Source organism: Notechis scutatus, chromosome 1 (genome assembly GCF_049901735.1).
Source record: "Notechis scutatus isolate UNSWTSFEM ecotype Mainland chromosome 1, rNotScu1.2, whole genome shotgun sequence".
Classification (NCBI taxonomy): Eukaryota; Metazoa; Chordata; class Lepidosauria; order Squamata; family Elapidae; genus Notechis; species Notechis scutatus.
Genome location: NC_142009.1, coordinates 225925270 through 225939088, shown reverse-complemented (window position 1 = coordinate 225939088; position 13819 = coordinate 225925270). Strand labels below are relative to the sequence as shown.

General features: G+C 42.0%; 1 protein-coding gene across 1 annotated transcript; it reads right to left on the bottom strand.

The window, feature by feature from the left end:
• Positions 1 to 524: 524 nt before the first annotated feature.
• Positions 525 to 6657, bottom strand: SPEGNB (SPEG neighbor). Its single transcript, XM_026665596.2, has 5 exons — positions 6370 to 6657; positions 5694 to 5815; positions 3502 to 3809; positions 1605 to 1746; positions 525 to 1153 (listed from the first exon to the last, which is right to left on the bottom strand). Exons 2-5 carry the CDS (start codon positions 5813 to 5815, stop codon positions 1015 to 1017), a joined length of 711 nt encoding a protein of 236 aa, XP_026521381.1. The 5' UTR covers positions 6370 to 6657; the 3' UTR covers positions 525 to 1014.
• Positions 6658 to 13819: the final 7162 nt, after the last annotated feature.

Here is a 13819-nt window from a genome sequence, read left to right as displayed (position 1 = left end):
AAAACGTTCTGATGACTGGGTTGCTTCTCCACAATGCAAATTGAAATCTCAGCTAGTAATCCTGAGTAACCATGGTGCATTTATGCAAAGTATATTAATCCTAATTGTCTGATTCCAACAATACACTAAGTTGCCAAACCCTGGTTTTCAAACCACACCGGGTTGAGACATTACATAAAGCCAAGTCAAACCATTTCATAGCTGTGCGCGACATGGAATACCAATCCCAGCTAGGAGCAGCAGAGCAGATCCAATCACAAAACCGAGGAAGCATACCAGTTCTTATCCATGGCAAAAGTTATGTCAGGAAAAGGGGAGAAACACTAAATCAGCACTCGGACAGCTAAGGGTGACTTTTAAGTTGCATGAGGTGTGGACTGGGGCTGAGGCAAAAGTTATGAGGGAATGTTTAACAATAATAATGACTCGATAGGCAGCTAAAAATGCCAAATCCAGTAATCTCTGGCTGACTGTGCGATAAATCATCATCATCATCATCATCATAAAAACTCACAAAACAGTAATAGAGCCATTTGTTTTTATTTAGTTTGTCAAGCAAGAAAATGGGCCCGGAAGAATCTGGGATGGCTGACTATTTTGGCAGCACTGGGGGAAAGACCACTGGAGGTGGTAGTCTCTGCCCTGCCCCTTTCATGCCCCCACCTAGATGGCTTTTCAGTGAACTTTCCTTATGACATATTGATGGCAAAGCTATTGATAAGCTGGTAGTCCTGCCTGCTCAAGAAATAGATTGAGCCCCGGAGCAGAGTAGTGGGGAGTTATTCTTGCCAGCAAGTCGGGGAAAAAGTTGTACCCTCATTGAAGCTGTCCTGTGTGAGTGAGAGACCCAAAGCATCAGTGAGAGAAGTAGCTGGGCTCTGGGGTATGGCAGTGGAACAAAACATCCCTATTGCTCCAGTTGATCTGTTTTTAATTGCATTCCCCAGCTGTGAAATCTGGGTACCGACTGGAGAGTTTCTTTTGGGGTGGGTCAGACTGTGGGGAGACAGGAGCTCAATTCACATCAAGGCGTGCAAAGGACTGATCCATGCCCAGGCTGTTCTCCACAAAGACCTCATACTTCCCAGCATCATCTGGCGTCACTTTCTTGATAGTGAGAGTTGTTGAGTCACTGCCGATGTTATAGTACACTCTGCAGAGGAAGGAAAGGGAATCAGAACTCAGGAACCCATTTTAAGACCTATAATAGAAAGAAGTTTCTTCCTGACTTCCATCAGCTTTCTACTAGTAACTAGGGAATCAGCAGTTATCTGGACTAGCTTGCCTTCTCCTTCATGCCCTGTCAATTCAAAGGATTCTAATCAAAGGGCAACAAGCTCTTTTTAACCTGACAGTCACTAGAGAAAGAACTGGAGAAAGAGGAAGAATAATAATCATACTATTGGAAGTTTATATTATATACTGTATTATAAACATTTAAGCTACGACATCATCTATGTTTTTTCTCTGTGCCTAAAAGTTACCAGCAAGGGCTTATCTGATCAAGGAAGGAAGATCAGAAATTCTTATTATATCTTTGTTCTCACTCAGTTACCACCGATCTGAGGCTACCCCTCCAATACCCAGGGCCAGGCTTCACTCACCGATTATCCTCTTCAATATCCTGCCCATCCTTGGCCCAGCCAACATCAGGGGCTGGCTCCCCACTGATGTGAGCTGTCAAATTGACTGTGCTGCCTTTCTTGGCTTTTACGTTGTCCGGGCCTTTCTGTATCTTGGCAGGTACTACAAGAGAAAAATAAAATAAAGATCAGAGCTGGGCCCTTCCACCAGACATTTTCTGCCTGAGGAGGACCTATTCCTGGGACACAGCATTCTAATGCTTGTGTGTCCAGATGTGTGAGTCTTCTTCCACGTGCTGGCGTTGCTTTTCCTGTAATGGTTGTTACCGCTGAGTAATTGCAATTTAGCATCCACAGATGTTGTTAGGGATTATGTTGCAAAGAGAGCTTCCATAGCCACTTCTCAGTGCATCAGAAAAGATTTCTGCATACTTCCAGCTAATTTAAGGATCTCCTCTGTCTCCTGTGAACACATAACACAGGCTATATAGGCATAGAAAGGAACAATTATCCATTTGTTGCCTTTGTAGATTTTTTTAAAAAAACAATTTAACTTGCATTCTAAAAGTGTAAAATAATCCAAGTATTCAATAAAATTCCCTTTATGAATTCATTTTATCTAAAACCTAAGAGAGTGGAACTGCTGTGGAAATCAACATTTGTTGAATGGTGTTTCTATTTCTAGTCTTTTCTGATAAATTGTTAAAAGGAAAAAAAAAAGAAGAAATGGGATGTTGGCTGATAATTAACATAATGTAATATTTTTAAACGTCTCTATGACGTTACTGAAATAAACTACTGTCAATTTGCATTAAAACCCATCTGAAAGGAATTCTGAGATTATTGGCATTGTGAAAAGTGACTCTGTTAAGTTTGTCCTGGAGTTTTTCTATAATATTTTAGGGCACACCTGGATTATGTTGGGGCACTCTGCAGACTTGAATTAGTCTACGACTATTTGCCTGCTTAGAAAGATGGATCATTCAGTCTCCTTGCCTAGTTCTATTTCTTCTCTCCATTGTTCCATCTGTTCTTCCACACATTGCAACAGACAGATGCATGATTATGAAAAAACTATTCTTGGGGCATTTAGTTAGAACGCCCTAGTATCTAGAATTTAGGATACCTTCTTGAGATTATCACTCTGTTTTGTTTAGTCATACTCTCTTCCTGAGTAATAAAAAAATTCCCGTTGAATTGTTGAAGTATCCCCCAAGGAGCTTTCAAGGCTTCTGATTCACTGCAATAGAGGAAGAAACACCGGGAGTAGTTGCCTTCTCTTGTGTAGCATCTGGGCAACTTTTAGTCATGTAGCGCTCAAAGTATGACCACTCAGCAGTTTCTTCAGTTGGAGAAGTAGGATATTACAGGATCTACATGCTTTGTAAGAATCAGCTTGTATCAATAAATCCACACATAACTGTGGTGCATGTCCTATTTTGTTGGTAATGTCCTCTTCTGACTCAAGAATGATAAGTCATGTGAATCAAGACCTGAATGGGAGATCAGTCTCAAAAATCATCCTCTTCCCTCGATGACTGAACAATTCTGAGAATTCAATAGCAAATTCTCCCACTGCCTGTCCATGGGACCACGAATAACTAGACAAATAGCACCTCTCTATTAGAGGGGAGAAAGGGAGGGAAGAAGGAAGGCATACAGACAAGGGTCTGTCTTGGCAAAGGCAGGGCTACAGTTAGAAGCAGTTGACTTCTTGCATTAGACAGACCCTGGCCTATGAATAGAAAATGGGCAGGGCGACAACTTGAAGCAGTGGAGCAGAGAGAGCAACCTTTCCCAGTGAAGGGTGCCAAAGTGAGATCCTCTCTCTGAGAAGGAGCTCACTAGAATGTCTTCATTGCCCAGGGGATGCATAGCTCTATGTTTAGCAGGGAATGTGGGAAGAGGGTCACATTACCTTCGATGAGGAGCCGAGCTGAATCAGAGCACTCTCCAAAGGGATTCTTCACAGAGATGGAGTACTTGCCCAGGTCAGGAAGGGCTGCATCACGCACCACCAGTGCCACAATGTCAGGGTCCTCAAAGACATAGCGGTACTTGGGCCCGTCCTTGAGTTCCACACCATCTTTGGACCAGCGGATAAAGGGGTCAGGGAAGGCACTGATGCGACATTCTAATTTGGCTGCGCTACCTTCTATCAGCATCACATCTTTGAGGTTCTCTAGTACCCGTGGAGGGCCTTTTTCTTTCAGTTCCTTGCGAGACCTGAGAGTGGAGAAGAGGAACTGGAACAGCAGGCATGCAGACTGCAGAACTTTGCTCACGATCTTATAGCTCCATTTTTCCCAATCCGATGGTTTTGGGATGAGTTAAGATGGCATCTCTCAGAATTCCCATGTAGCATGATCATCTGCTCTGTTGCCTAGGAATTCTGGGAGTTGTAGTCTCAACAGATCTAAAGAGTAACCTGCTGCCAAATGGTATTCTCATTTCTCAGCCTCATGAATTGTGCAATAGCAAACTGTCATGAGGAGAGATCTACCAAAAAAAAGGTGAATGATAACAGTTCGTGGGCAAAACAAATTATGGAGACTTTTTTTTTTTTACATTGGAATATTTGGAGGGGGTGAATTGAACACTTAGACATCAATTTGTTTCTGCACTTAAAAATTAGCATTATTAAGCTGCAATTAATTGAGCAGCATTATTTTGACAGCGAATGCTTTAGGGATAAGAGGGCAAAACCTGGCTAATTATAATAATTCCTTTTGTTAGATATCTGTCCTTCTCTGTTCCAGAGAATTAACACTAATAAAATTATGGGTGTAAATATTATTAATGAAGATTAGCTTACATTCTGCTGGAGCTCAAGCTTACTCTTGAAATGGAATGGCCCACTTATGTTTATTTTTTATGGATAATTCTAAGCCTATAAGAGTGTTCAACAATTATGTCGGGTGCTTAATTGTAAACAACTAAAACACTAGATTGTGCAAGGGTTTGTGATAATAAAAACTAGTCCTAAGTCTTCATCAAGGTGCTGCATTATAAATAATGCTGAAGCACAGGAAACACTCTTTGAGGAAGCAAAATCTGTGTAATCTTCTCTCGGTGTGATCACTCTGTAACATGAAAAATTTAGGGTCTTTATGCTGTTAAATCCCAGATTTTGGAAAGTACACTGAGTTGGATTCCTATCAGAGTATGTCCTTCTTGTTATACTTCTAACACCAGTCATACCATCCTAGAATGGAAGAGTTGCAAAGAGTCTTGGAAATAATCCACTTTAACCCTTCGCTCATGGCAGGAATTGAGGATATTTGTTGTGACAACTCTTCTTCTCTGAAAAGTCTTCTTTTTAAAAAATATTTCTCTAGCAGCCCTTCCCCATCCATTTCATGACTACCACTTCTTCATACTACTTCAACATCCAATCACCTCTTACCGTAATTTTTCCAATTACTTCCAAGCTATCTTTGTCACATACTAAGTCTCTCTTTTTCCTCACTAAACCATTGGGATGATATATTCAGCTTCCCATACTGCATTCTCTCATCAAAATATACCAAAGATACTTCACCAAAACATCAAGAGATATAGCAATATATCAATCTTTCTTCTATATTTTCCTTTCATGTTCCTTTTTTTGGGTTGATCTTCTTTTCTAAATGACTTTTGGAGACCAAAAGTATAATTTATATATATACACACACATATTTCTCCAGAGTCTGAAAGACTACAAAATAAGCAACAGTGTAAGCAATGGGCTGGAATGTTTCACATCTGGAATGCCTCATTTGAGAAGATTCCCTTTTTGGTTATAAATGCTAGAGGGGGAACGCCAAATTACAAGTTAACATAGAGGCAGGCTAAGGTGGAGGCAAACAGTCCCAAACTTTGGAGAATGATGACATTAAGAAGCAGCACCAATCCTGTCCTGTAATTGTTTCCTCATTTCTAAAATACTGATGTACCACCCTGTAGCCCAGAAGTGGGGGGGGTGTGAGAGAGAGAGACAGAGAGAGAGACAGAGAGAGACAGAGACAGAAACAGAGGCAGACAAATAGAAGTCCTCCTGGGCAGTCTTTCAAGAACCCCTTTTCTCACTACCAGTGAAGATGTCATCCTTCCACCAGCTGCCCTCCTCACCTGTGCCCACGATAGGAGGCCTGGATGCGAATGGCAGCATTCTGCACCTGAGGATCATTAATGTCCAGGGAGCATCCTGGTGGGGGACCGGCTGCTGCTTTCTTGGGTGCAGCTTTTGACATCTACAGTGCAAAGTGGGGAGGAGGAGGAGGAATGATAGGTTAACATGGGAGAGGAAATCCCCATTTGCCAAATGGTACAAATGCCAGCCTTCTCTTTGCATTTATCATCACTGACTCCTTCTGACTGTCAGGGGGGACATTACATTTCCAAGTATGTATCCCGCCTACCAAGCACTGCCAAGAAATCTCAGCAGGTGCTCCCCTCCCAGGTCCAGAATCTTCCAAAATCATCAATCTGGCCAAACTGGAATGGATTGACCTTCCAGGTTAGAGGGCTTCCTTTTGGCATTCATACTGCGAGCTCAGCATAGGTTTGCATGAGGCAAGGCTGCTAAGGGTCCCATCCATCTCCAAGATCGTGACGGCAAAGTTTATCTTTGAAGCAAGGAAGAAAACACTTCCAGGCGGATGGATAAGACAGAGCTCCATCCCCCACCTCCCCAATTGCAGAGGAAGGTTCTCAAGTAGGGTGATGTTTGCGGGAGGGTCATTAAGTTGGAGCAGAAGTCCTAATGTCCTATTCTTTTTCCACAAGAAAAGTTGGAATCTCTTACCGTCGATTCTACCAGTGCAGCTCTGCTGGGATGGAAAAGGCCACAAGCCTCTCATCCCACTCAAATTTATATCTCTGGAGGGGAGATCTCAAGTCTGTTCATGCCCTCAACTGCATTCCTGTCCAGGCATCTCCTTCTTTGGCTGGGGTGGGGGGTGGCAAATGTGCCCCCTGCTCAAAGGGGAATCTTGGCACTCCCTTATATAGTCTGCTGCCAGGTACCTGTGAGAATTGGGGCCGCGCTGATTGCAACCCAGTGCTGTGTAATCAGATTGACCAGCCCAGAGAGACTGGAGCAGCTGAACCATTCCTGCCTTCTGCTGAGAGACAGAGCAGGGGAGTGGCAGGCTGACGCATACACACCCTCTCCGGGTTGCTACCAATATGTGCTACTGTTGGAGGACCAAAAACACCGGGCAGGAGAGAACACCAGGTATTCGGATCAAGAGCTAGTCAAACAGCTTGTAAGAGTCAAGAGATCTACTACTCCAATGCACATATTTGGTCAGGAAAAGTGATTGAAACGTGCCCTTCACAAATGAAATGGATGCAAACCTGCATTCATCCCATTGACTGAACTACAGAATGGGACAACTAACCATGGCCAACTTGCCCCAGGACAATTCACTGCAGGACAATTAAACAATTCAATGTTTAAAATAGTTAGAAATAATTTTTGACATTCACATTTTATTTTGTCCCTCCTTTGCATCCTTTCTTTAATGATTCTATTCTACTATTTCTTCTATATTAGTGTAACTTTAGTCCCCTGCGAGTTGCCCCATGGCAAGTTGGCTGTGGTGAGTGGTAATAACTATGTTACTGCAACTATCCCAGTTATGTACTATAATACTAGGCGCTAAAATGGACAGTATCTTTGCAAATTTGGGGCCGGTTCTTATGAGCCAGGTAGATCCAAGAAAGAGTTACTTTATTGCGGCTCAGATGCTGGAATCTGCAATTTTGGGGAGGGGGGAAATTATTGTTTTTCCCTGAAGCTCTGCAATTCAGTAGAACTTTGGGGCAATCTCTTCTCCCTTTGATGGAAATTCTTGCTTCACTCCACTTCCTGGCCTCTGGTCCCTCATAGAAATCCGCCCGTGGTAGCATTAATTTCACCTTTTTCAAAGTTGGTGGGAGAAAGGCTACATTTGAAGGATTATGGAGCAGAAATAGTGATGCCATGGAATGACATGGGACAGGCAGGTGTATGCCTTTCCTTAAATTTTATTCATTTTTTTTTCAATTTCTATAGCCACCCAATTCAAACACATGACGCCTGGTTGCTTACAATTCTAAAACTATAAAACAATTAAACAATAAAAACATACATACATGCAGCAGCCAAGATAATTAACCAAGAAAAGTACCATAAATGGTAAAACCAAGAAATGGGACCCTTAACACACCTGAACCCTAGGTCCAGGTAACACAGCCATAGTTTTCTCTTAAAGCCTTGAGAAAGACCAACAAGGTTGGGGCCATTCTAATTTCTAAGGAGAGGCTATTCCACAAAATGGGCTAAAGCAGAGAAGGGCTGTCTCTTCTAGTTCCCACCAGTCAACACCCTTGTGCTACGTCGAATTGGAAAAAGATGGTCTCCAGGTAACACAGTCCCAAACCATGTAGGGCTTAAGGATGGCAACCAGCATCTTGAATTGCATCTGGAAAGACACTAGCAACCAGTGCAGCTCAGGTAGTTACATTTAGAGAAGAAAACCCAAATGCAGAGGTGTAGAATAGGTGATACCTGGCTCAATAGTAGTAATTGTGAGAGAGCCATCAGTGTGCTGTAGTTGCCAAAAAAGCCAACATAGGCTGCATTGATAGAAGGACAGAATTAAGATCATATGAAGTGCTCGTATCATTTTATAATGCCCTAGTTGGAATATGGAATATACACTTGGAATATTGCACCCAAGTTTGGTCACTAAAATATAAAAAGATGTTGAGACTCTGGAAAGAGTGCAGAGAAGAGCAACAAAGATGATTATGGGGCTGGAGGCTAAAACATATGAAGAATAGTTGCAGGAATTGGGTATGTGTGGTTTAATGAAAAGAAGAGCTGGGGCAACATGATAGCATTGTTCCAATATCGCAGGGGCTGCCACAAAGAAAAGGGAGTCAAGCTATTCTCCAAAGCACCTGTAGGCAGGACAAGAAGCAATGGATGGAAACTAATCAAGGAGAAAACCAACCTAGAACTAAGAAGAAATTTGTCAATAGAACAATTAATCAGTGGAATGATTTGCTTCTAGAAATTGTGAATGCTCCAACACTGGAAGTTTATAACAAGAGATTGGACAACCATTTGTCTGAAATGTTATAGGGTTCCTGCTTGAGCAGGGGGTTGGACTAGAAGACCTCCAAGATCTCTTCCAAATCTCTATTATTCTGTTAGTAGCGGTATTGTACATGTGCTGTGTATCTGGCACCATTAATATATGTGCAGTCACATTCTCTACTGTTGAAGTTTTCAAATACTCTTTGAAGGTGGCTCCATGTAAAGCAGGTTGCAATAATCCAAGCAGGTAGCTACAAGGGCATAGGTGACGATGAAGAGGGTTTCCTGGTCCAGGAATGAATGCAACAGGTATAGGCACCTGAAGCTGTGCAAAGGCTCCACCTATGCTTTGAATAGGAGCTATGAGAATAGGAGGACCCCCAGACTGTATACTAGAGCTGTATACACAAGTTGTGCTACCCCATCCAGACGTAGAGACAGAAGAACCTTGTCTCCCAGAGGGTGCAAATCCTGTAGCTACTCAGGTCTTGCTAGGGTTGAGTTGGAGCCCGTTTCGCCCCATTTAGACCTGAAAAACCATCAGACACTGATATCCACAGCATCAATCAAGGGGCCTGGAGTGATATAAAGCTGGGTATCATCCACATTAAAAAAAACACACAAATCAAAAGGGCTGAGTCTGCACATCAGATTTACAAAACTGAGCCAAGGGTAAAACTAAGAAAGCTTAGCCTTCTGTGAAAATGCATTCACTATTGTTTAACAAAAAAACCAGCTGGATTAATTTTATTGTGTGACGTGCAGCCAACTTATTTAAAAACTAACATCTATTTTGCCATCAAGTGAAGTATCGAAAAACAGACACCAAAGGTGCCTTTTGAGAGATAAGTAAATTATGAAACTATATTTATTTCCCTAACTTTATTGATAAAACTATGTTATGGTTAGGGTATGTGTATTTTTGTTGATCATTCATTCATTCATTCATTCCAGGATATTTTAGGATGAGATGTTCCTCAGCAGTGGATCTACTGTCTTTTCTACACATTTCCAACCTTCCCCCCATCTTACTGCCATCACATTTAAGAGAACACTCCATTGTCTGTCCACCATAGAAGGGGATTCTAATCCAAGAAAGCCAAGGTCATTATAAATATATTGGCTTTTAGGATGCTAAAACACTCTGCTGAAGTTCTTGCAACATGCTTAATATGATTAAGTCAAGGTTGACTCAGCCTTCCATCCTTTCGAGGTGGGTAAAATGAAGACCCAGATTGTTGGGGCAATATGCTGACTGTGTTATCCGCTTAGAGAGGGCTGGAAAGCACTATAAAGCGATATATGTCTAAGTGTTATTGCTATTACTGAATTAACGGGGGGGGGGAGTTTCACAGCATGTTGAACCACAATATAATCATACAAGTTGAGTTCACCCAATTTACAAAAGCAGAAAAAAACAAAAGACAAACTGAAGATTAACCAAGTTGAGCATGTTGTGTGCAATCTCAACCACTGGATCAACTGGTTCACATAAGTTTGTTATGTAAGCCCTGCCCTTGCTGCACATGCTACAACAGATGAATGAAGCAGTTCTTCTGAAATAACTACTGTATCAGCTAAGAGGCCATTTTTAAAAAAATAATAATTCTAGGTTTTTTTAATTAAAAAAATAAAAATATTTTGACTTTTTATAGAAAACTTTTTTGCTAGTTGCAGTTTCATTACAACTTGTCTGATACTTTCCGGTATGCTAGTTGGTTTAAAAGTAAACATAAAGAACATACAATAGTTCAAATGTTTAAAGGTGTTTGAGAAGTGTTGAGTGTATCATGTTTCCAGAATGGCATCTGAGCCACATTCCATCTGTCCTTGCAGATACAGCTTCAAGGACTTGGAAGGCTACCTCTTGGAAGACTTACTCTTGGGAGTAGGAGAGTGGGCATGAGTGTCGTAATGAGTTAGAGCAGTGATCCCCAACCTTTTTGACGCCGCGGCCCGGTACCGGCATCAGCTGGGCGCCGCGTGCCTGGTACCAGCATCAGCTGGCGCCCGCGCCATCAGCGGCGCCGCCATCTTTTTGATGAAAAAGTGCTTCCGGTGACCTCACTGGAAGCACGTTTCATCAAAAAGATGGCGGCGCCAGTATTCAGTGAGCTTTTCCGGTAGAAATGGCTTTCACCGGAAAAGCTCACCGAGTGCTGCGCGCCATCTTTTTGATGAAAACGTGCTTCCGGTGAGCTTTCTACCCGGAAAAGCTCACCGGAAGCACTTTTTCATGAAAAAAAGATGGCGGCGCCCAGCAAGCCGCGGCCTGGTAGGACTTGTTCTGCGGACCGGTACCGGTCCGCGGACCGGTGGTTGGGGACCCCTGAGTTAGAGTTTTGAGTCATCTAGTTAGTACTGAACTTTCCTCATTAGCAATTCTTAATATAGTAATAAAAAGAGTTCCTAGCATAATAATATGTTATCCTGCCTTCTTTGCTTTCATCTGCTTTTCTGATTTACTTTGTGGTACAGAAAGCAACTAGAGAACGTTAAGGAAATGATGGCCTGAGAAGGAGACAGGACTGGGTCAAGGGGATAGGGTTAAAACTGGGAGCACCATACTCTTCTCCATTAGTGTAAATAATAACCAAAGGCAATGGACTCATTGCCTACATTAACTAATAGAACCTTTCCAGGATTTTAAATGGGAATGTAAGGCCCAGGGCTGTCTGGAGTACTGTAAATGTTAACCTTGAGAACTTCCACATGCTAAGTGTGAAATCCCTAATACTGTGATGGAATGTGCACCAGTGGAGGCGAGTCTTGGCAGCCCAGAACTTTCCTCAGAAAGGAGGCAGTACATTCCCTCAAAGAGAAGTCTGAATTAAGAGACTTCGTAGTTGAAATGGGCAGGGGAAGCTGGAGGGGTTTGGGTTAACCACCCCCTAGAATATCAGGACATGTCTGATAGGTTAGAAGATTACAGCTTGAGTTTGGCAAGACTCTGTCCATTAGGATTGGATTTTGCTGTGCTGTTAGGCTTGGGCCTAACAAATATTGTTTCTTAGGCTTTATGGGAATTGCCCACAGAAGAAAAGACTATGTGAATGCTATCCCATGAAATGCCTTTCCTCTTTCCCTTGACATATCTGAAACAAGAGGCCAGCATGACTACTGTGAAGAAGAGCCCACATGTGGAATGACAGTTTGGGGCCCATTTAGAAACTAACCCCAGAACTAAACATTATTATGTGGGACAGGCTGTTCCTACATCACAATACTCAATTAATTAGTCCTATCTTTTCATCTTCCACAGGTTTACCCTGGATTTGTAGTGACATCTTGAGGAAAAATAGGAACTCTTGCAAGATGAAGATTAGAAAATGTGTATGAGGAAGATGATTCAGGACTCTGTGCTAGCAGAGCAGTGTAACTTTCTTAGTCATCCAGAGACTACGAGAAATTAAAAATGCAGACTATTTGTTTCACTATAGCAAACCAGTTTTTAGATTACTGTATATCTAAATCTGACTTGGGTTATACTGAGAGCAAACTTATAAATTACTCTTTTATAATGGAATTTATATAGTGACTAAAAGATTCTCTTTTGCTCTTTCTGATGCTTTTCTGTTAGCTTTTTCTTTTTCTGCATAAAACCCCCACCCTATAACCTAAACTGTGTTCAGTCACAGTACATGATACATTGTTATAATCTTCTTGGAGAACGGGAAGATCTGCCTGGGCTAGGAAACAAGGGAATATCCTCCCAAGGTAAAGCCCAAAGTCCAGCGGTAAAACCAAGATAAGACACTGAAACACTGAAAACAATGTTTTGCTGACTTTCAAGCTTGTAGTTTAGAATATAGAGAATAAGGGGTGTGTGGGGAGGGCCTCTTAGGCATGGCGTGTTCTGTGCAGGGGTATAAAATGTATTGTTTGAATATGGAAGCTTGCTCTTCTTGTACCCAATCCACTTGGGAAGGGACTTGAAGGCCCGTTTGCAAACACTTATTTTCTTTAATAAACCTTTGAATTGTGAACCAGACTTGTTCCTGTGTTGTGAGTATTGAATAATTCGGTTCTCACATCTCACAATACTCATAACTGATTTATTAACCAGTTTTGTGTTGACCTGACAAATGAAGGATTCTGTTAGGCAATACTTTACCAGACCAAGTTAAATAAAATAGTATGTGGTCCAATTCTATTCCTTGTTCGCCTGATTGGTCCCGGCACAGAACTTAATTTCAAAAGCCCTTCTTCCATATGAGCCAGCCAGGATAAGGTCACTGCGATTCCTCTCATAGGAAGAACCTCATGCAACACTGTTTAATTATTGAAATGTATAACAAACGAATTGCCAACTGTGTTCTTTCTATCTATTCTGCAAAGGTGGGGCTAAAGAACCCCTTACTTATGCCTGTGCTCAAAGGCAAGGATCATTGTGTTCTTTCAACTTGATTTAAACCAGAACTTCTGAAAATTTCAGACTGGTGGATGGATGTGTGTGCCTAGGGAGCCTGAATTTGTCTACTCAGAATTATGGAAGAAGGATACCACGAGGACTGGGCCACACCTTGAGTTGTATAACTACATTGTTTTCTTATTGAGATCCTTTTGTTTGTAAGACTTCAGTTTTTTAAGTTCAGGGGAAGGGTGAGGACTAAAACAATGCTGTGAGGAACAAGTAGGTTCAACAAGCTATGACATGGGGATTATTGGTTCTTTCACATTGGCAATAGAGAATTTGAAAACCAGGAGACCATTAGAAAGTGGGTAAAACCATGTTTAGTGATAGTAAGTTCATCTAAATGTAATGAGTGGTTATGAACAAATGGAGAACTATAGGCTGCCTTCATCCCCTGCACACATACCATTACCATTGCCACCACCCCTCATCCACACCCGCACACGTAGCACCACCTCCAGCACCTTCCACTTATGGTGGCGAACAAGATTTTCAAGGATCAGTTTTTCATAACAGGTGAAAGACACCAATTTTGGTTCTCTTTGTAAGTCCAGCATTACTATGGACCATCCAAGTTCTGCCTCCACCTTTTCGGAAGGGTTCGTCCTGTGGGTGGAACCCAGCCTCCTCACTTCCACACTGCAGACATGAAAACTTGTTTTACTTCCTTCCTCCCCATTAGACACTGTGAATTTGTGTGTGCATTTTTTTATATACTTAAAAGTATCATTTGCAGGGGTGGGATTCTACCAG